The sequence below is a fragment of the Larus michahellis genome, chromosome 20 (assembly GCF_964199755.1).
Source record: "Larus michahellis chromosome 20, bLarMic1.1, whole genome shotgun sequence".
Lineage (NCBI taxonomy): Eukaryota > Metazoa > Chordata > Aves > Charadriiformes > Laridae > Larus > Larus michahellis.
In genome coordinates, this window is record NC_133915.1 from 5312824 (window position 1) to 5336855 (window position 24032).

Genomic DNA, 24032 nt, shown 5'->3' on the forward strand with positions numbered 1-24032 from the left:
GCGTCATCACATTCTGAGATTGTACGAGGTATGTCTGGAACAGTAAAAATTTCTTAAAAGCAAAAGGCTTTCTTAAAAGCAAAAAGGCCTGACGACTTTTTAAATGTAAACTCACTTCTTGATAATTTTGTTGCGTTTGGCTTGTGAGAAGGTCTCCAGCTGGAGGGATTCATGAGTGAGAAAGGCCACTGCCAAATGGAAATAGTTATTCCAGAGCTGTGGAAGAGAAACAAGTCTAAAATAGGAAAAGACAAAGGAAAAGCAACAACCAGCACAACAGAGCTACACAGCCCCAAATGCTGCAGTCTCCCAGGTTAACGAGTCTCCCAAGTGTTAACGAGGAAGCGTACCAACAGCGAGCTGGTACTCAGCGAGCCTGTCCTCAGCCACGGCAGGCAAGCCGGAAGCATACAGCAGCTTCAAGTTTCTCACTCTTTTTAGCTTGTACATTCCAACTAAAGGAAGTGACAGTGGGTACACCCAATACGGTATTTTGTTCTTCACTAGTCAAGCACAAATCAGCTATAGTCAGCACGCTGCTCAACTTGACCTTGCAAAGCCTGCAGCAGTTCTGTCTGCTTGCAGCTTATTGCTGCACTATTCACAGGTCTGTAATTCAGAATTGCTTTGCTATAGAAGACTATGGGCATTTTCCACAGGCATTCTCCATATCAACAAATCTGTTAACAGCAGGATTTGTTTGTTCTTCCTGCCTTTCAGGACTAGGGTCCCTAAGGAAATCCAGAAACAATGGAACTATTACCTGGAGTTCAAAATTTGCTTGATCCAGAAAGAAACGGTTGAGTACAGAGGTAAACTGGTTCACTGCCCGGAGGAAAACCCTGGAAGAGATAAAAGACATCAAATAAAATGTGGCTCTTGAAAAAAACAACATTGCAGTTCTGGGTTTACGACTCCTACATGTAAGCTCAAGAGAAAACAAGAGATGCTCCCACACAAGACAGATATTCCTCTATAATGCTATTTCACCTCTTTCCTAGTACAGGGACTTATTATGAACAAAAGAAACCCTGACTGCAGGCAGATGAAAAACAAAACACGTTTTGGGTCATCCAGTCTCTTTGATAACGCAGTGTCAAGGCCAAACAAAGCCCCCAGCAGAGGACAGAAGTGAATCTGGTTAGTTCTAGTCTACAGGCCAGCACACTGAACCCTACACCACACTTACGTCCAACTCTAGCTTTACGTTTGCCACATGATTCCCCCAGAATTGAAACCAAAATGGCTTCTCTGATTTACGTTACACTCTCCAGCAGATAAGTCACTGGATGAAAGACTGCATGGTTTTGATTGTGTGCCTTTGGGCAGAAGAACGATTTCCAGTCTGTCAACAGAAAGGCGCAGGCACTACGATTTACTGAAATCTAATTTAAATCACCCTGAAACTGTAAAAGAAAATAAGCCTCTGTAACTCCAGTGATTTGCAAGCTTGCTTGTGTGAGTCACCCTCCTCTCAGAACCAGAAAGGCTCCAAAGCAGAAGCAAGACTTAAAACATCGGCAACTCCGTACCTGCTCTGCATCATATTCATGACCATCCAGTCAGCTGCATAGACATTTTTTCCAATCAGATCCTTAAACATAATGAATGTTTCCATCAGGAAGTCCTGTTGGAAAAATAAAAACCACAGCCCATCAGGTTGAACATGGTAGTCGTTTACCCACATGAAAACACAGGGAAATGCAAATGTTTGCAATTGCATTGATTAATGACTGCATTGATCAGCAATCAATACACTGTACCTCCTAAGAAAGATCTCTTATTGTGTGGGTATATTCCAATAACTGCATTATTTCTGACATCTCATTCATTAAATTACAGAAGGAGAAATAATTCCACAGAACATGCTGATCTGTTTAATTAAATCTGTCTTTACTGTTTTGAATTAAGCTGTGTTGTAGGGAGTTCTGGTGCACAAGCTGGATTAAAAAGCAAATCCAATATTCGAGGACTTGTTTCCAAACGTCTGAATGACGGCAGTGTAACAGCCCCATGCAGCATCTTCTATAAAGATGGAAATAATAATGCATTTTCACTTGCCCAATTAGTTAAGTCTTTTCTGGTCCCGTTTAAGGACAGTTAAACAGAGGTAGTGAACATGCCATCAGACACATGGTTTAGAACATTGCTGTAGAAAAGACACTTTTTGCACAAACACTAAACTGCTCCAAACAAAGCTGTATCACACCTTAAGACTTGGGCAAGGCAAGGTTGAACTGCAGAATAAGAAAAAAGGAAAAAAGAAGAGAGATGAGCAAAAAAGGGCAATATCAAGGATATTGATTCCTACATTGTGGTCTCTACAAATATAAATGGTACCTGTGAGCATTTAAATGGATTCTATTCTCTACAAAGCCAACACATCAGCATTCAAAAATGAGGGGGACACAAAGAAGGTCACATGAGAAATCGCCACCTTGCAAAGATCACCAGAAAAAAAAATAAAATTCTGTTGAGCTGAACAGCTTGCTCTGAAGAATTGGCAAGCAACATCGATGTAGAGAGAGAAATGGGCATTTGGTGCTGCCTCAGTAAAAGTCTTTTAGGCATTATTAAATCAGAGCTTGATGGAAAGGTTTGGACTTGACAAGGGGCACCTTGAAGATATGAATTAACTACAACAGTGTTAAACCAACCACGTAATGATGCAATGCCAGGGCTGTAAATACCAAAGCAAATAAAACCCAACAATAAACAGCAAAAATAAATAAAACCAATTATCGCAGTAAAGGAAAATGCAATGTTCTATTGGTATTAACAACCACTACACCACCACAAACATGGGCTTGCTTCTGTAGACATACGGATTTGTAAAAATCAGATTAAAAGTCAACAGCTCTTCGGGGAAAAAGAAAAAATCCTGACTTGAGGCCCACTCAACAAAATTTAGTTTCAATTCTGCCTTGAATCCACCTGTTTCCAAAATCTATCAATTTGTCTTCCTAGCACCCTTCTTCCTCAGACAGAGTATCGCTATGTAACCCTGCTGAAAACCTTGTCACTCATTTACGTGATCAACACCAGCAGAATTCCTGAATCGACTTGATTTTGGTTTTTCTTCCTTCACAAAAAATTATTTGGGAAATATAAAAAGCCGTTCTAAAACTAGATGATGAGTGCTCTCTATAGACAATGCAGTCGAGTGGCCTTTTAATGCAGAAGTGACAGAAATGTGTGTGTCCTGTAGGTGGCTATGTTGCTCAACAGATTGCAAGCAATTCCAACTGCACAGGGAGAGATCACCTTGTCATCCAAAACGAATAACAAACACCTTCTTGTGGGTTTTGAGCTAGCTTTTAGAGGAAGAACACAACTCCAGGCTCTTCCCCAGCCAGTATTTAAATAAGCAAGCACTTCTAAATTGCAAAACAAGGAGTATGGGGACAAAAAAGCCAGAACAGTTGCTGTGTCATGCTTCAGAGACTTGCATAAATACAGGTTTTGGTTACGACTTGTCATGGGTAGTCTGGGGAAAAATCTGTTCATTCAAATGGCCTCAAAAAAAATAAAACCCTAATGTTTCACCTGGTTTTGTATTGAAAGTCTTTGGGGACATGAATTGTACACAGTTTTTAACATGGAGGGAACTATTTGCATTGCTGCCCCCTAAAGCACTTAATTAAACTCTAGAGGAGGAGAAAGAATTAAAAAGAAGTACAGAGACCAGGATCACAAAGAGATACAGTGAGAGCAAGGGAGGAGAAAATGCTTTTCCTTTTCATCTTCATTCACTCTTCTGGTTCCTGACTTTTTACTCGCCCAGACTTAAATAGTCATTAAACATGTTTTTACTCAGTGCTACAAACGCTATTCTCAGGCTCTACTGAGTCAGCAACATCCCCTGTGTACCCAGCAGGGTGATGTGAATATATCCCCAGTGGCTGCGGCATTAGGTGCCCCTAAGTTATTGCTGATGAATGCAGTATAATCACTCCCAAACTGAACACAGCAACTTGAAATGACCTTTCAGAAGCAGAGCATAATTCTTTAGGGGCTGAGCTAATGCCCCAGCCACAGTGACTTACAATGATGTCCTGCCTGGTTTTGAAAGTATTGATGTAATGGTTGTAATGGAAATCATCCATCTGCCTCAGGATGGCTGTCATACAGGCCACAAAGATACCCTAGAACAGGAAAAACAAAACATTTGATTATTTTTCTGCATTAAGTATTGTCAGTTCAAAGCTTGGCAGATTGCTGCCTAATCAAATATCACTGATCACAGTCCTGCTCATCTATGTCCTGGCATCAGTCTGTGTGACTGTTCAGTCCTCTACCCCAAGCCAGTCAAGACTTCCTAAATTCCAGCTAGGAAGTCTGGGTGTAGCTTTCCTTCTCCCCAGGAATCACATTTTGCAAGAAAAAACACATCCTTGAAACAATTGACTGTATATAAGAATCCCTGCATCGTATCTTAAGGGTTTCTTCCAACCTAAACGATTCTATGGTTTTATGACTTTCAAATTCACTATGGCCAACTGTAATTCTCATGGCTAACATATTGGTGATACTATTAACTTGACCTTAGAGTTATCAAAACGAAGGTATTGCTATATACACCCAGCTCTTGATTTTTCCATCTTCCTGTATGTGGCAAATTAAAACTTCCCAACTTGCTTCTACCTTCTAGGGTGCCACACAGAAATGCCCCTTAGAGATGCCTCATCCTTCAGCATTTAATCCCGTTCAGCCAAGGTGACAAAAGAGTATTTTTTCAGCAAAGACTCTTTGCGTATTAGGAACTGCACCGAAACCAAATTCTCTGTGCACAAGAGCCCAAAGGAACTTGAAATCACAGCCAAGCCAACTGTGACTCAGTTCAAACTGCTGCTGGAAGAGGACAATTTGTATCCTAATACCTGGCCTCAGAAAACCACCAAAAGCCATGTTTTAGTGGCACAGAAGCCCTGCAGGAAACGGAAAGATGATTTCATAAACCACTGCTACACGCTGAAATCTCCCAGGAGAACAAATTCCACTATAACAAATGGTAAAGTAATAACTGAAGCAAGTAAAAGGCTCTCACAATGTGCGGAGACTGTCTGCTCATTCCAATCACCGTGCGGTTTATTCTCCTTAGCAGGCGTTCCATGATCAGCTGGATGTGCACAGCGGTGGGCCCCTGGGGATATTCAGTAAGGAAAATTTGAGACAATTCTTAATGTATATTGCTCTAGAGAGCGCTCCCTGTGCAAGAGGACTGCCCTGACAGTGGTTAATTGGTATTACAGGATGCGAAAAAGGAGATTTAAAACACATGAGCAATCGATTCGAATACTGGAGGTATACACTTAGTGGAGAGCTAACATGATTGATCTACACCAGCTTCATTAGTTCATCCTGCATAGCTAAACCGAAGCTGGCGCTTTGATTTGGCTTTGTTTTCCCTCAACAGCTCCGCAGTTCAAACTGTTCTTTTCACAGCAACTTAGAACCAATTTCCACGACTAATGTGGCAAATAACTGTATTCTCCTGACTGAATGATGATTGTTGTCCCTGTTGCACAGAAGAGAAAACACGAAACCAAATACTTTTATGACTTGCTCCAACAAGCCACCAAAGTAACTGGGAATAACATTTGGTCCCTGGAAAGGGAAGTAATTTGCTTTGTACTGTAGTGATAACCACTAATTCAGCCTTTCACGGCTCCTTTTCAGACATAGCTACTTCACGTGCAAAGAGATTCAAAGAACTACATGGCAATGCAACACGATTGCTGTAAACATCAGAACTTCGTAATTCTTCAAAGCATAAGTTGAGAACATTTCTTTGCCTTAACTTCTCAAAAGAAGAATTAAACCTTAATTTACACCCTCCGCAGTTCACGCTCACCACATCTTTCCGATCCAGGACTTCAAGAACACTGCTAAGTAGCTGTGAGCAGGCCTCATGGTCGGGCTTGCTTGAATTGTCATCCAGCTGGCCACTCAGCTGATCTATCAGTAGCGGCAGAAGAGCATCTCTGCATTCTAAAAAACGAAACAGAGTACCACATCTTGTTGGTCTCAAAGTTCTTCAGCACTCACTACGCATGGGTACCACGCAGTAGGTTTCTGCTCATGACTTTATCCTAGACACCAAAACATGCTTAAATCCACTCGAGTTACCACTAACAGATTAAAGACGATCATAAATAACCTCTAATTATACGTACTGCATCAAATAGTGCACTCTCACCTTCTGCCTCTTCCTAAATCAACACGCTGGATCAGGATCCCACAGTAGTAGGCATTGTATAGAGACTGAACAGCAAAAAGTTTCAGTTGTTCCATGGCAAGGAATATTTTTAAAGATGGATGTAACGGCAGACTACCACTGATGATTGATGTACAGTACATGCGAACTTGAAAGACACTTTTGTTTTTAAGGGTGCGTGGCCCCGTGCAGAATTCAGAGACTTCAATTCGCTACTTACCAGACTGTTTAAACAGATCACTCTCGACTATCTTGGTCATGCAGTTCAGCTTCTGGCGAACTAACTGGTTGTCGGGAATACTTTGGATAAACTTGCTGAAGAGGACACTAGTGTGCAAACCACAAAGTAAGCAGATGGTCAGCATCTTCCCCCAATGTGATTCCACCCTGCACCGATGCTGTCCTGCACCTGGGCAGGTCAAGCAGTTTTGTCACTGGGTGGGTATCAGCTGGAAGTGATCTCCAAGCAAATTACTATGGAGCTCGAACTTATTTACAAGAAACTCTGCAGCAGTTTTTTAGTAAAACTGAACAGTATTCAGAAACTGCAGGCTTAAACTGCTTAAAACGAAGCTTGCATCCCAAGACACACTAGATATATCACAAAAGCTTATACATAGACAATACTACCTGCCCTCCAGTGCCAGCATGAGACAATCATACTTACTTTCACACAAAATGAAAGCAGAATTTTGCAAAGCTTCAGCAGACCACTACTGAAACTTGAAACACTGCTATATACAGTGGCAAGAGCGTATCCTTCCAGATGCCCCTTTCATCAAGAGTGATGACTCACTTCAATCTGAGATTCCATTAAATTAAATTCCATGTACATTTGCTGTCTGTCCACTGTTTATGAGCAAATTATTTGTGTCAGAAGGAGGAGGCATGGTTGGGAGGTTCTGGGCAAAGATATGAACGCTAAAGAACAGAAATCCACAGTGCTGTGAATTTCCTGAATAAATTCTACTGTTGCTTTCCTGACCAAGGCTATGCCTTTGTCACACATTTTGCTTTACCTCAGGAGCAATCACTAAGAATTGGTGGAAACTTGCAAAAAATTTCCACATATCACTCCCCAGTCCTCCTTTATCCTTCAGTAAAATCTCAAAGTGCCTAAGAAAGAGCAGCTGAGATGCACAGATTCCTTGGAACTAAAATGACTTTCTTTAAAGCCCTGCAAGCGCTTCCTCAAATTCATGGACAGTACGTGCATCATCAGGTCACACTCAGAGTGGCTGTTTTTAGGAAAGTTTGCAAAATTCTTCCCAATACATGAGCTGGGTTTAGAAGACAAACAAATTTAATATGGTTACCTGAGCTCAACAGGGTCAAATACTAGTTTGACATCATTTATGATGCTTGGCAAATACTTTAAAGCTGCACCCTGCAAGAAAAAAAAAAAAAAAACCAGGACATAAAACACACATGGAAATGGAGTTAGAGTAGCTAGTTCATTCTAAAAGGGTGCAAAGTCTCAACAATGATGCCCATAGCTCACATGGCAAACCTAGCTTTTGTCAAGAGCAAATATGCAGACACCTGCAGAGAACTGGCTTAAGATCAAATTTATGCACCCGAAGAGCCTCCAGCAACGACCCATCTGCAGTGCTGAGTGGAAGAGCTGAAGGAGGAAGGATTCATAGCCAAGTTCTTTAGCTTTTGCAAACGTTCTGCCGTTCCAGGGATTAAGCTCCTTATAGCCTGACGTAAAAAGCACTAGTCAGTTAAATTGACTTGGTGTTCTGCATACTTTAGCATGCCCACAGCCACAGTAGCAGTTCTCTAGGTACCAGTATATGGCTTTGAGAAATGCAGCATCCAGACAACTAGATGCAACAGCAACTAAAGGTCTCTCGGTGATGTTCTATGGCTGCTGGCAGCAGGTACTGAGAATCGAAGTTGGGCTTTAAATCACCCAATTGCTTATTGGAAGTTCAGAATCAATCTTTCCTTCAAAGAGAGAAAAGCATGTTGGTTAGAAGAACTGAAAGGAAGAAAGCAATCTCAAGGCCTCATTGCCTTTAGCAACTCAGCAGCCTCATTGCACGGCTGCTCCGCTCCTCCTCAGAGCATACACAGAAAGTTCGTAATCGAGTTGACACCAGAAAAAACAAACAAATATAAAATCTAAGATACATTTAGAAACGATTCGGGGTTTTTATTACTTTCATTGCCGGCACTACATTGATTTTTGCAGTGGTTTAACATTTCTACCTCCAACACCCTCAAGCATGATGTTACTGGTTGAAGTGTCTTCCACACTGCAGTAGATTGCATCTTCATTGGTTGCCAGCTTTCATCCTAGCAAGTGCTGAAGGGTTTTCAGCAAGGCCACAGCTCTCCTATCTTTATTTGATAAACTCTGGGGTTTAAATATTCCTTTCCCGCCACACACAGTTCATTACAACAGACATTCAGAGCTGGTGTGACTCATCTCAATGGGTTTTACGTGCCTCAAAGCTTGCCCTTTTTCTGCCTCCCCCTTATCCCCCAACTGTATCAGTTGATCTAATAAAAGATATTATCTCTCCCTGAAAGTTATGCATACCTTAATCTTGACAGCCTCCTCTAAAGGCCGGTCCATGAGGACATTGAAGGAGAGGAACAGCTTGCGTATTGCATCATTAAATTCATCCCCATCTTCACTTTTCCCATAAAACCTACAAAGAACAGAAAGAGATAGTGATACACATAAATCCAGGCTAACAGTGTCACAGCAGCTGAAATACGATTTTATCCTGTGGAACAACATCGTAACACAATCTCCTTCTACAAAGGCTTGAGTGTAAAAATGGCATTGGGGATTCTGCAGTAATTTCCTGGTGAAATCTGTTACAAGGAAAAAGCTGCACTTAAATTGCCATCACATCAAATTCTGCTTGGGTTCCAAAAAATAAGTAGCTCATTCTGTATTAAACAAAAAAGCCTGAATGAACATGAAGAAAGGATTCCAAACATTCACTGTAGATCTTCAGAAACATGTTTTGGGGCTACGGTAAAACCGCTGTCGTGGACCATGCCCTAACTGGACACGTCAGCTTCACCTCACCTAATATTTAACCCTGTGTGCATTTGTTTCTTAAAACGAGGAAGTCACTCTGCGCATTAATTTTTTTAATAAATAACAGGTCCCTTTTCCGCACTACCGTATGCTGCTTATAGCATGCTACAGGTGACTAAAAGGATTCTCCTCTTCAAATTAGGTATTTCAATTTTTACTCAACTTATTTTCTCCCCCTGTAGACAAAAGGTAGAAAAATACTTTTAATAATTCAAGGATAGCAGATATGCCGAAGAATTTCCCCCCAGTGGTGTTAACTGGAAGGAACTCTGACAACTTCCAAAAGGAGACACAAGGACAGCAGTGACCTTGGTCTCACCTCAGGTACAATATTCGTGACTGAACAATGAATCGGAACAGGTACTTCAAGGCTTTCAGAGCAGCAAATAGCAATTCTGTCTTGCTGGAGTCATCAGCGTTTCCCACATAACAGTTCAGTACTTTGGTGAGCTTCCTTTGGAAATAAAACAAAAAGGAGAATAAATATAGACGCAGTTAAGTTTTGGTGTAAGTCCAGCTTCCTTATCCCAGAGAGGAACTACAGCCTAATAAATAGATAACAGACAGAGGTTCCTCTTCATAGCCTATTTCCTTCTGAAAAATTGGGCTTCATGGGATGCCAGATTTTCATAACTAGTTCATCAATTCTCAGAAAAGTCTACAAATTCCAGCTTCTTAATCTGCTTTTCTTTTTTCCTAAAATGAAGTGTTCAGGAAGCTGGAAAACCCATTACTACTGGAAGTGGACTGACACCTTCTCCACATGTTAGCATTCTGATGTGTGGGGCACAGAATTCTTCCGAAGCAATACTTACTGAGTGCTTCGAGAACTGAGGACACAAGTGGCATAAACACACTATGAGTATTTGCCATCTAGTCTCTGCCGAATCAGAAGATCGGGACCCTCTGAGTGTGCTATGGCAGCTAATATTCAGGCAAAATCCTCTTCTCTTCCTTAAACAACTGGTAGCACCCAAAGCGGTGTGTGATAGCTTTTGCACTCGCTTGCTCTATTTCCCACCCTGCCAGCATCCAGTTCCCTGCTCTGTCAAATCCTGGCATGCGGAGCACACGAAGGACGCTATATAATATTAGAGCCCACTTGGCATTATGCAGATAACACACTGCCTGGAAAGAAAGGCAAGGGAACAACAAAGCTAAGATACAGTTTGCTCATTAATCAGACAAAAGTTTATTTACAGTGAAGAGAAACAAGAATTATGATTCTTCCATAGGTTACAGGGAAGAAGGAAAGGAAATCATATGCAGGCAGTGCTTGTGTGCCTGGGGCAGGGAAGAAGAAAGCAATCCAGGAGATGGGGACATCAGAGCCTTCTGGAACCCTGTTTCCTCACAGAATTAGCTGTAGGCTGACAGCCATCAAAAAGGGGCTGGATACTCAGGACTAGGAATCCATGCATGCCAGTAAATATAAGAAGAGATTTTTAGAGGGGAAAAGGAGTTTGGTTTCTGGGTTTGCCCTCCCTATTGGCCTCAGTTTTAGCTTTTTAGTTGCCAGTTACCATGAGCGTAATGACCGTCGGGCTGAGGGACACCAGGTCAAGCTGGAAAGTCAAGAGATCTGGGTGTTGTTCCTGGTCTCCACCGACTTCCTGGCTATCCTTGGGCACGTAAGCCATGACAAGCTATAGCACTTAAACAAATACCTCATTTTTAAGCACATGAAGTCAACAGGTTGACTGAAAGAAACTAAGTTTTCACGTGTCCCTAAATAAATTCTATGCATCAGCTTCTTCCTTCCCTGATAAAACAGGACTAACGGTTGTGAGCTGAATTTTTTTTAAACTGCTTTGAGTTCCACCGATGAAAATGCTCCAGGGAAATAGAATTACTCCCACTCTCCAGACCCACACATCCAAATGTGAAGAATTCCAAATTTCTTCTAAACAAATGATGGTCTATGTCAGAGAGTTTCAGTATGTAAGCGTAACCTCATGCAGCGTGTGTGTTTAAAACCCACCATGACATACATTTAACCCTTTTCTGAAGTCTGTGGCCTCCTCAGCCTGCCTGGTGGTAGGCAGACAGTGAAAGTGAACATCATTCTTATCTCTGCTACCATCAACCACAGTGTCTTATGTCATTTCAGCCACGTATGGTTCTGCTTCTACTCCCTGTTCAAACATAGCCCTAAAATCGCAGCACAGAGTACAAAGCATACAGACCATTTCAAACTTTCTTCTGCTCAAAGTACTTTTGGGGTGGATTGAAAAGGTTGAGGCAGATACCGGCAAGCCAAAACAGTTCCGAGAGCAGCGATACCTATCAGACCAGATTTCTTACGAATTTGTGTTCCTTCATCAATTTCCACCCCTCCACCACATACCGACTTAACGAGATTTTCCATTTCCTTCTGCATATACCCATAACCACCACTCCTACCCCACCCTGCCAATCTTTTAGCAGAAAAGCACTCAAAAGCTTTAAGGGAGATATAAATATATACAGACTGGCTGCATTAAACCTGTTTTCAATAGGAAATCAGGCTGGAAAACATGAAGATGCTTTTACAACACAAACACGCACAGAGGGCTACAGGTCAAAAGAGAGTCCGAATCACACAGCCTGATACAGGATTTTCTGTGATAGCGGTGTCTTTTCCTTACAGAAGCAATTCTCACAACCGACATTTTTTACAGGGTAAAAAGAGTAATTACAGGGTTTCTTTCCCTCCCGAAAGCAGAGAAGAATAGGGTGGAACACTCTTGCCTGGTCTAAGCTGCCTGTATTGCATTAGCGTAGTTTACTGGAAGTACCAGGGAGAGTCTGTGTGCACGACAGCCCGTGGGTCTGCGGTTACCAATACTTACACATATGCCAGGGTTGCACTGAAGTGCTTGTAAATATAAGTTTCAAGTACAGGGTTGAAATGCTGGAACTTGATGTCTCCGATCAAAGAAATAATAAATACCTGCCAAAGATTCAAAAGGAAACAGATGTACAGAGCTGCACAACCTCTAACTAACTGGACCATAACTGTCTCTAATTGCATGTCATTTATTTTGCTGGGTCATAGTTTTTGTTTGTTTTTCTAATAGCATTAATGCTACAAATAGTGTTATTCGTATTCTAATAGTGACTAAACACTGCAGTGTGTGTGACTACACCACTGCTCAGAGGGAAGGCAGGTCATAGCAGCACGTGGATTAGAGATAAGGGGAGCTACTTCTCAAAGCAGCAACGGTGATGCAGGAAGCGACACCACTCGCAGCCTTTACGTGACAACTGTCCTAGCACAGGTTAAACAGGCACAGAGACAATAAAGGCCCTTTTTCAAAGCTAAGAAGTTATTTTTTTCAAGTTAGAACTTGAGATTCTGATGATTTATACTCATAGCAAACACTCAGTCCTCTTAGTACAATGACACGTATTAGAGCCAGGACATTCTGTCCTCCTGTATTCACTCCTCCAGCCAACGTCAGCTGGAGACATCTGACTTCACATTTCTTCTTGAACTCTCAAGTATGTATTCGTTCCTCAGCACGAAGCACACAGCTCTGTCACTGCACTGCACGCCAAAGCCTGTGCTTTTCACACACATACTAAGCAACCTCTCCAAAGATGCAGAAAACTTGTGAAGTCTTTTACTCAGTCATTATGTCTCTTCTATCAAGGTTCAGAGGAGTCTTCATCCCCACTGCCTAAGTACTCGACTAGGATTTAGGGTGCATAGGTCCCGATGCCACCACAGCCACAAGTCCTCCACCACCATGACCCTGAACAAATCATTTCACTTTGTGCTGCAGATAGATAATACCGCTTTTTTCTTCTGTAGCCTTAAAGATGTTATCTGAATAAACTACTATAAATTACGTAAATGTTTATTACTGTTTTCACTGTGGTTACTGAAAAACTCAATGAGTATCTCAGTGTGAGCTCCTGAAAATGCCTTAAGTGTTTAAATATAATTTATTTCTCAGAGCAAAATACCAATCACTCATCTAAAGGGGGCACCAGAAACGGACTGAAAATGTGGCTGAAAAACAAATACTCTAAATCCACAAGCAAAGACTCACTCACCAGTGCATCAAACACAAGGAAGTCATAGGTTTCATTTTCTGACATTTCCATCATTATGTTGAAAAGTGCATCAAGGGTGTCTTGCAAAAACTAGAGGGGGGAAAAAAGAATAGTAAAAGGGTGGGAAAAGACAACTGCTTCTGGAATCCTGCACAAGAGCCTACTTTTTTGGATCCTTTTTCCCCTTCCAGCCTAGCCCAGTTGAACTGTAAAAGCTGTCCATGAAAGAACATTTAAAAAGGGATCTAAGTCCTGTATTAATTCACATGCTTGTCATGATCACCACGCTATTCTCCCTCCCTATAGCAAGGAGGATCTTTTCTTACCAGCTCTGAATGGCCCCACTTTTCTGTCCTATTGCCTTTTTACCTAGCAGGAGACCTACTGAATACACTGAATTCTGTCCATATAGTTTAAGCTTGCACTGGGACAAATCAACCCCGTACACTGTGCTAAGGCATGAGATTTTACACGACGACCGGTTTGCAATGACACACATTTACTTTAGTTGTTCAGCAGTTAAGTAAAACCATGCCCTTGCATAATCCCAAAAGATCCACACTTGGAACCTCACAGGATGCCTCGCCTCCTAAATCCTTCAGCAGAGTACTTTCTGTGGCACTTCCCCACGTGTCAGGTCTATTCCTCACAATACTCTGACTATAAGCTCTTTGGGCCTCCTCTGCACTCTCTTCCCAGATCCACAGCATGTCCCTGTTCACAAAGGAGGCCCAGGGCCATTACTGAAAATTCAAAGTAAGGCTTTGAATGTATCTTGTATTTCCTAAGGAGACAGGGGAAAATAAAGTCACCACTATCTCCCTGATCCTGGTAACATTTAACTTCTGGAATTCCGGTGAATTCCACTAATGAGAGCTCTTGGGCCAAAGTATACCTTTTGTTCTCCTGCAGCTCAGCAGCTAGAACAGCCTCTCCTGGCCTATACAGTGAGCTTTTGGGTACAACACAATTACAACCCTTCAAGGTCAACACCAAGCACACACTTAAGTGTTTGCATAACAAGGAGACTCAAATCTCTATGCATACCTTTACAATTTCTCCTCCTTCCACCTCCATTAGCTTCTTCAGGTTGTGAGCTATGTTCTGAGAGTTAGAACGCCAGTTCAACAAACCCAGCAGGTCAACTAGCAAGGACAGAACACCAGCAATTAGAATCAGATTGTAACAATGCAGCTGACTTAATGGCTGCAGAACAATACAGAACAAGTACTAGAGGTTATTTTTAGAATCAGCTTACAAGGAAAAGTCACACTGAGGTACAGAACATAATCTTGAAATGGTTCTTTTGTCTTGGCAAGAAAGTTAAGTTTTGCTAGAATGGAAACCCTGGTGTAATTTGATAACGCAAGGCATTTGGTAGACAATTTTGCAGGCTTCTCATTCACTCAAGAGAAGGCATCTCAAGCTAGGAATTTCATTACCGTGCATAACTTTTCTTACTAAAGCTTGTGTTTACTTTAGAGCAGCTTCTTGGAGATGGTTCTTAAAGTTAAAATTGAAACCTCTTGTATAAATGACATTAAGCTGCAGAGCTGTTTATCACAGTTCTGGGACATCCCAGGACCTCAAGTTTATTTACAAACTACAGCTGAAGCTTTTAAAGGAGTCTGTCAGGTTTCACACTCATCTTCCACGATAATGAAATATGTACATATCGTCTCTGTTCTGAAACTAAATTCATTTTGTGTCTTCAGATGTAAGAATACCTGTAAAACTTAACAGCCGTGACAAAGAATGCCACATTCAGAAACAGAGGTTACACGCAGGAGGGCAGAACGATGCAAACATGCTTGGCCTGCACATCGGACAGGATAACGGAAGGCAGGTTCAGTCCCCACGCACATGGATGTATCAGTACGGCACTGACCTGACGCTAACTGGCCAAGCTCAAACTGCGACAGAAGAGCTCATGCCCATCTCCCAGCAGCTACACAGCTACACCGTGATGGAGCCACAGCTGGTGTCATTATCACATGCTTCTTCCCCAAAGCCAGAGAGTACATTATACCCAGAGCCTTCCAGAGCTACTGGAAATCTCACATCATTTACCAACGCCTACTGCGTTCATTCACATACATACACCGTCCTTCATTTTGAGCACTTTGGCAGCATGCAGAGCGGAATTAATGCATAACAGCACCCCGAAGAGCTCAGTTCTAACTAACTGCTACATTCTTAACAGGCAGAGGAAAGAAAATAATTAACCTTAAACATAAAGGATTCTGAAAACACATATACACCATCACTGACAGGTGACATTTCTATACACGCCGACAAACCTGTTAGATTTAACATTGGTAGTTTGGATAAAATATTCATGTGGCATGGTATCTAGTGGTTTCATAAACCTCTGTAGCTTGTACTGGCAACATGATGCCGACAATGCTGGGATTGGGCTGCCATTGACACACCAAACAGCAAGATTACAGCTAAAGCGCTCTGCCCACACATGCTGCAGTGCCAAAAAAAAATTGCATAAAGAAAGCGCCCTCTTTACTTCAAATATACAGCACGATGCCGCTAGGCTGCTACTGCAAGACCTACCATTCTGGGTAAGTTTGGTGGAGCAGATCAAAGTGGCAATCTGGAAGCTGTCTTTTGTACTGTCTTTAGTGGGTGTGAAGTTGGCTAGATGGTGCAGATTTTTCCCAGAGGGGGCCTCCTTCTCTTCCATCTCGGTTTTGGTACAAGGAAGAGTTAAATAGCATTTAGCATCTTCCATTTTCTTGTTATCACCCTGTTGGTTGAACACAGCAAAGACAAGGGTTATCTCACACCCAGCACACCTCAGCTGACCTCCTGCCGTTCTCCTCTGCAGACGCTTCAACGCCGGGACAGCACAGAGGGCTTTAAACACCTTTTTATGTCTATTGTTGTTTACTCACATCGTCCGTTTGGGTCTCTAACTTTAGGGAACAGAAGCTGCCCATCTGCCAATGAACTAACCTCTTTTCAGAGTGATTCAAGCCATAGAGTTTGGGAGGGTTTTTTCCCCACACCCCTCATTTCATAGCTTTCTACTGCAATCAATTAACTTTTTCCTCTCACTGTGATTAAAGACACCAGGTCTTTTTCACCATCGCACACTGATCCCTCCAAAGCAGGCGTTCACCAGGCCTGTTTGCTGAATGCTGTCTAGGTGAATGATATTAGAGGAAAAATGCTCTATACAGATACATACAAAGATGTACCAGATTTGTGTACTTGCAGTCAGAAAACCCACCAGTGAGAGCAGAGCTGAGGGTGACTTATTAAAAAAAAAATAATAAAATGACTGTCCTATTATCCTAGAAGAATTACTAAAAATCTCTGCAATTATGATGTTTACATTGCTACAAAAAAAGTCAGCCAAGAGTTGTTTTGATTAGTTAAACGAAAGTGAAGACTGCAAACGCCCAAGCTACCTTATAAACAATCAAATTGTGTTTGCCATCTTGCAGTGTGGTTCCATCTGCATTCATCAACTTCACAAAGCCCATGCCAAAAGCTCTCTCAGACTTATCCCTAGCTGCAAACAGAAAGAAAAATCTTTATTAGGAATGACTTATTTATGCCCATGTTATTCATAATGCAGCTCTCTAACTACATGCAGCTTCTTCTTTATTTAATAACATCACACAGTAACGTGACGGAGCTAGCAAACTTTGTGACCCACAGTAGAAAGAGCTCTACCTCTTTCCCTCTCATCTCAAGGCACTCAGCAGGTACCTGCCACTACACAGAAAAACATCCTCTGACGCATCTCTCGCCACACAATTTTAGTGGTTAATTGTGCTGCTAGGTGGACATGCATAATTGTATACATATTCTGGTTGGGATTTTACAAATCTGCTTGCGATGTGGAGGTATCCTGCATCTCCCAGGTAACTGAAGAGAATTTTTTTTGAGAGCCTTTCAAGGGGCTTAGTCTCACATTATTGATCTTGTTTCAGGGCTCTGAAGTCTTTTGATGAAACTTCTGGCTCTAACTTTCTCATTAGCCTTTCATTAACCTAATTAGAAATCCTCCTATAGGAAGACCATTAGAAACCCACCAGGCTTTGCACTGAATTTTGGGAAGGCCTTGAAATAAATTAAAACCAACACTATACACTGAGAAGCCGAAGCAGCAATAAGCATTGACAATTGTCTTTCAAGGGGGCTAACATGTTGCTCCCTATCTAATTTCAGTTGTAGAACAAAACCAGCACCAAACTTTTTTTTAAGGCTGTGAAAAGTTTAAATTCTTTTTCTTTGCTTGCAAGAAAATCCCCAACGCTGGAAATAAGTAGAAATGCAAGCACTACGCCTTTGGTGGCTACTTGGAACATCTCAAAGAGAGCAGGAAGAACACAGTACTCCTGCGGATCTTCTTTTCTGATACTTACACTCCTGTGATGACCGATGACGGAAAGTGAATCTTAAATGGCAACGACTGACTTCTTCTATTGCAATGGACACCTGCAGATGATAGCACAATGAAAAACGCAGCAGCAGCATTCTCTATCTCCGGTCAATTTACAGGACATTCTGTTACTGATGCATCTACTGATTTTAAATTAGTTCTGTTTTCTACACAAAGGAAGGGAGACTATAAATTACACACTCCTACCTTTACAGTTTCATACCAGCACGGTTGCTTGACTTGATAATAAACAACAGACTTATATTCGGAGACACCTTCATAACCAGCACCAGGATGGATGGCTTTCTTTGGACAAAAAGACAAGGGGATGGGGGAAAACGAAAAGGTAAGGTCTGGAATAAAAGCAAGAAGTATTCTGAGTCAGGAATTTTCAGAGCATCTAACTGTCAGAGTTACTCGAAGTCTATGCCTCACAGTCAAGGGAACTCAATGCATGTCACCTGTAAAACCATGTTTTACAGAATCTTTAAAGATCTGCTCGCACCTCTTATTAATTTAAGAAAAATAAACAGTGATTATTCAAATCTGGCCGCTGAGATCACCCATAATATCTCTCGGTCATTATCACACAGTTCTTGCATACAGTTGCTAAATAAGATCCTACAGACCGAAGCTATCATCTAGCAAGCACAGCAGCCTTGTGACCTCCTGCAAAGGCCATCGTACCTCTTGGAGATTGCCATCTTCATCGTGTACAGACATGGTGACTTCCACATTCTTGGGAGTCTTCTTCTTCCCTTTGTCAAACTCCCCTTGTATCAGGGTGACGTAGATATCATTTCGAACATCACCTAAAATTCATAGCGCTTAATGAGTCGGTTTTCCTCATACAGACAGTTTCACAGGTTAACATTTAACACCCTTGGGCACCACGTTATCCTTATCTTCCTCTTAGCCTTTACTGATACCAGCTAATCAATGACACCCAACATCACACCATTTCATTTTCATCTCAAATTATACAAAATCTTTTAAAATGTACAGTTCTCCTTTTTATAAACCTCTGTCTTCAACTTTTTTTTTTTTAACGTAATGAGCTCTATAGGGCTAAATCCACTTTGAATGGATTAAATAGAGCAGGGTCAAACCTATATGGAACAAAAATGTCTCTTTGACTAAACAGAAATTTTCTTCCTAAAACTACACACACTATCATTTTTAAAGGAAGCTTATGTTTTTATCTCTTTAACAAGAAACAAAAGATCAGCTGGAAACGTCAAGAAAAATGAAAACGAGTTTTCAGATAGCTTTAAAATAAACCTGTTCATACCAGAAATTCTAGAATTTCAACTGGCTCTTTCACCCCACGGAAGTGGGGAGGCATATGGGACCTACCAGGAAGGATTATCTCAGGGAATCCCATTTTGCGAGCCACAGCAGTTGATCTGTCTACAAGGTGGGAAAAATCCTTTTGCACCTGTGCTAGATCGCCAGGAAGCAGTTTCAGGGAGACCCAAAGACCTAAGAAAAGAAAGGTAACACTTGTTTACTGAAAAAAAAAAAGTACAAAACCATGAAATTTAAGCCTAAGCTTAACAGAAAACTGTTTCTTTATGTGATCTCCATGCAAAAATGCCTTAAATATCCCAAGCTGGCTCTCACTCGCCCAGTTCTCTACCTCCCTGATGCTGAATAAGACCTTAGTTGGCAAGTAGGTCCTCTGCAGTAAGACACAAACTTTCCCAGATGAATCCTCTAGTGTATTTGAGTAAAGGCCAGACACACAAGCAAGAGCAGAAGAATGCTGAATAACGCAGTTTAAACCCAAAGCCATTTGGAGTATGCAACCAGCCATGTTCACTTACAAGTATTTTATGTCCATATAAACAGTTTTATCTTAAAAATATTACATGACTAGCAAGCAAGTCACCACCTAGGGAAGCTCTTTTCATACAAGTAAGAACAGCTCCTGTTTTTATCTTTTTTTTTTTCTAGCTCCCAATCTGCCGGAGTGACACCATTACAAAGACCATACGTTTGGCTCAGGGAAGGTTGGAAACTCCTGTAAGCCTTTCACAAGCCATTTATTTTCCTCTGTAAGCAAGGGGAATCCTTCCCCGCACCAGTTTTTCACATTAGCTTCTTGCCCAGCTGCTGTACCTTGCCCTTTATGATTCACTTCCTTTGCAGCGATGACTTTGTTGAAGACAGAAGTGAGGGGCTCATTTTCTCCGATCACATGGGAAGTTATCAGTGGGGACATGATTAGCTGTCGCTGTCTGATGTATGTTTCCATGGCAATCCTGAGAAGAACAACAATAGAGACCGGGAAGCACACAAACATGAAATATGTGCTCTGCATGAAGAAGGCTGGCCAACAGCTGACTGTTTTCCAAAGAAATTATTTTTTTTTTAAAGGATTCCACGGGAATATTTTTTTTGTTTTCACCTGCACAAACCCAATGGAAATACATTTAAACTCGCATACTAGGAAATACATCACAGTGCTAGCTCAGCTTTAGGATAAGGACATGGACCTGTTGGAGTGGGTCCAGCGGAGGGCCACAAAGATGATCCGAGGGCTGGAGCCCCTCTGCTGTGAGGACAGGCTGAGAGAGCTGGGGGGGTTCAGCCTGGAGAAGAGAAGGCTCCGGGGAGACCTTGGAGCCCCTTCCATTCCCTAAAGGGGTCTACAGGAAAGCTGGGGAGGGGCTGTTTGCAAGGGCATGGAGCGATAGGCCGAGGGGCAACGGTTTAAACCAGAGCAGGGCAGGTTTAGATGAGACATTGGGAAGAAGTTCTTTCCACTGAGGGTGGTGAGACACTGGCCCAGGTTGCCCAGAGAGGGGGTGGAGGCCCCATCCCTGCAGACATTCAAGGCCAGGCTGGATGAGGCTCTGAGCGACCTGATCTAGTTGTGGATGTCCCTGCTGACTGCAGGGGGGTTGGACTAAATGGCCTTTAGAGGTCCCTTCCAACCCAACGCATCCTGTGATTCTGTAAGTAACACTGACCTAAAGACTCCATGACTACGTTTGTATCATACTGAAATATCACCCTTCAGGACAACCATAAACAAACCCAGCTCTGTTTTGCTCTTGTTCCCCATCCACAGGCCTCCCTCCAGACCCATGAGAACACATCCAGCTCTGGGCCACCACGCAGGAACAGCTCAGCACCCAGGGCTTTGCACTCCTGTGTGATGAGCTGAACCCTGTCTTCAGGTGTGCCTCAGAGCTGCCCCTAAGAGCCTAGTGGTAAGTTAACATAACTAACGACTGCTGTGAGATCACACAAATGATGAACCTATCCCTGGTCACAAATACATCTACTGAGCTTTGGATCTTGAACCCGACTTCAGTCCTGAATTTACCCCATCAATAATGAACCAAAGCACATACAGAGAGATGTCTCCACAGGCTCCCCATCCTTGTAGAGATGTCCAGATTTGGACCTAGACTCAGCCCCATTAGAACAGAAGAAAAATAACAAAAAAAGAACATATAAAGTAGCAGACTAACATTACTCTGCAAAGAAAATGACCTTCTTTCCAGCCTTTCAGGCCCTGAAAGGGTAGGTGAAAAAAAAAAAAAAAAACAACCCCAAACGCCACACAACTTCCCCTGAAAATACCTTGTAATAACATATGGCTACGCCAAATGGATTGCTATATTTAGGACTGTAACAACATGGCTGAGTCTACCCAAACAAGCTTCATTTCAGTAACTGTAATGTGCTGAAAAAGCAATCAGAGAGCAGGCAGAACACACAGGTCTAACTAGCAACACAGAAATGCAAAACACATCGGGGCTTCAATTTCTTTCCCAGGAAGAAGGAGAAATCGCAGAGGGTACCGCACAACAGTGACAAGGAGCTGTGTTCTCTATGCTCAGGTGTTTCTAAAAATCTTGCCTCTCAAGCCCCTAATAGTTTTGAAGGTCACATCCCCCGGATCCCACAACACTATTTTGCACTGTGCTCCTCTTTCTTACCTCAGATGATACGGGCACCAAGCAATTTCACCTGCATTGCCAAAACTCCCCAGGCAATTTAGCCTATCATACAGACATGTAAATCAAGGGGAACAAAGGCTTCAGAGGACTGAAAAATCTTTTCCTTCAAAGAGCTGACTACTGCCATAAACTAATCTATTTGTAGAGACCTTGGTACACTGCCAGGCTCCCATACAAATTTGTCCTTCTCCAAAGGACAACTACTTTAAATAAGCCAGATATGCGATGAACTCTGAAGTCCAGTACTTACTGCTGAAATGGAATAAAATGCTGCTTTTCCTCATCGTCCACCTTTCCATGTATGATGTCAGTTATGTCCATCACTGCAACAGCACAAGTTCATCACATAGTTTTACCAAGTTGCTAAAAAATACAAAGAGAGCTTTCCCCTGCCAGAATGGAAACAACAGTCGCTTATCTGGGGCCAGTGCCCCTCGTGACAGCCACAGAGAGCACCACTCTCAACTTCACTTTTTAAACAGTGGCGTTTCATTGATGCTCAAGTCAGCCTATGGGAGTGAATGTGAATATACTCTCTGATAAAAAACAGCTGGGACTCGGGCATATCAAGGCAAAGAAATTACACTCAGATTTCAAATGCTGATTGTCTTGAAATTGTTTTCCACCGCAAATTTCAAGGAAGTCTCTTCACAAGAGATCACAGGAATTGAACAGGAATTGGATGTGTTCACCAAGGCTCCTTTAAATACTCCAGCTTTATCCCATTAGTCACGAGGAGCAAATCCCTCTTTGATAAAGATCTGAAAAAGTCTACTGCACTGATGGTAGTGCGTCATCTTTTCAGGGGGTGACAAAACAAAAAGTGAACAATAACATACAACTTCCATTAAAAGGTCTCAAAGGGGTACTATGTGCAGCTCAGCATCAGCATCTCCGTTTGGAAGCCAGAGATGGCTGGAATGGAAATACAGCACGTATTTCCCAATTCCTAGCCCCCTGTCCCAGCCACGGGGCCGTGCTGTTTCCTCCATGGATTGAAGGTGCCATACCTGCCACACCAAAGGGCCTCCGGAGTCCACAGGTATGCTTCTTCCCATCTTTCAGCTCCATATGCCCCACCCTCACGATCTGACACACCAAGCTGATTTTCGGTCTGATCAAGTCAGAACTGCTTAAATCCTAGCAATGATTTAAAATAAAGTTATATCAATCTGCTTTATGAAAGGAAGAGACGACGACAGAGAGAGTAAGACTTTTGTGTTAGACTGTACACACATACAAAAGGAAATTATTTTTTTAAAGAGTAAAACCTGTTCCCTTTGAGCCCTAGTGGAAAAAAAAAACACAAACCCAAAACTAAAAAACACTACCAATTTCCACACAGCGTTTTATAAACATCCCACTACGCTTTGATAACACAGCCCAGCAACAGTACTGAAAGGAGAGTAAATGATGTTAATTGCCAAAGTAGTAAATCCTGATGACCAGGCAATTAGTTTTGTGCCACCTTTGCTGCTTGTCAGAAGTTATACCACTCATGTGCAATTCTTCCATTAATATCTTGTTACAAATAACTAACACAGAAAAGGATCATCAAAGCAACGAACAAAGTCAAACAACTATGATCTCAAGCCTAGACTTTCGGTACAGTTAGGCTCCACAGAGAAGTGTCTAATAAGATTTTCAGAAACGTCTGGGTAAACAGCATCCACCGACAGTACTATTGCTAAATAATCCCCCTTTACTACTGCTTTGGACTGACATACAAAAAGATTACTTTTCAGCAGCATTCCTCTGAGGCCGCCTACAACACCTTAAGTGTCCATGAAAACACCCCCAAAGGCCATACGTGACCCCTCCCTGCTGCATGAGGAGAGGGAAGGGGAGAGGGAAAGAACCCAAAACTCAAATGTCTGCAGCACAGGGAAGAATTTCCAGGACATAAATACAATAACTTACAGTAAAGACTGCTTGAAGATTATTTAGTTTCTCAATTTCTTTAGGCATCCCATTACTGCCCCAACGAACCAGGTAATTTTCGCTGCAAATAAAGGAAGGGGGGAAAATAAATAAATCAACACTTGACATTCCCATCACCTGGGCAAAAGCTCAAAAGCGTTTTGATCTTTCAGAATATTTGAAAAATTCTGCCAAAATCTTCTATCGCGAAGTGATTCTGAAGTGACTCATTTCAGTGATGGCAGAAGGCAGGCACAATGTGATGGGTGCCCTCAGTCTGTCCCTGCGGAACTCTGACTGCGTGTCCACACCTGATAAGGTCAGCGATGGAGACAGAGGGTGCCTGACACATACAGGCTTCCTTGATAAAGTTCTTCATCTCTTCTCCTACCAGTACAAGATCCCCAACTC

At 42.1% G+C, this 24032-nt stretch overlaps 1 protein-coding gene across 2 annotated transcripts in view; it reads right to left on the bottom strand.

Moving 5' to 3' along the window:
- The window catches only part of DOCK5 (dedicator of cytokinesis 5), an 80892-nt gene that overhangs the window by 24902 nt on the left and 31958 nt on the right, over positions 1-24032 (bottom strand). For both annotated transcript variants that reach the window (XM_074563546.1, XM_074563545.1), the window contains exons 9-31: positions 23622-23703; positions 22712-22841; positions 21952-22024; positions 19849-19991; positions 19084-19209; positions 18415-18539; positions 17935-18033; positions 17711-17783; positions 16748-16851; positions 15888-16080; positions 14370-14467; positions 13323-13412; positions 12113-12213; positions 9601-9735; positions 8769-8880; positions 7534-7604; positions 6438-6544; positions 5855-5991; positions 5048-5143; positions 4047-4145; positions 1533-1627; positions 764-842; positions 116-216 (exon numbers count right to left, since the gene is read on the bottom strand). In XM_074563546.1, the coding sequence (XP_074419647.1) occupies positions 116-216; positions 764-842; positions 1533-1627; positions 4047-4145; positions 5048-5143; positions 5855-5991; positions 6438-6544; positions 7534-7604; positions 8769-8880; positions 9601-9735; positions 12113-12213; positions 13323-13412; positions 14370-14467; positions 15888-16080; positions 16748-16851; positions 17711-17783; positions 17935-18033; positions 18415-18539; positions 19084-19209; positions 19849-19991; positions 21952-22024; positions 22712-22841; positions 23622-23703 (2469 nt within the window). The remainder of the gene's footprint in view (positions 1-115; positions 217-763; positions 843-1532; positions 1628-4046; positions 4146-5047; positions 5144-5854; positions 5992-6437; positions 6545-7533; positions 7605-8768; positions 8881-9600; positions 9736-12112; positions 12214-13322; positions 13413-14369; positions 14468-15887; positions 16081-16747; positions 16852-17710; positions 17784-17934; positions 18034-18414; positions 18540-19083; positions 19210-19848; positions 19992-21951; positions 22025-22711; positions 22842-23621; positions 23704-24032) is intronic.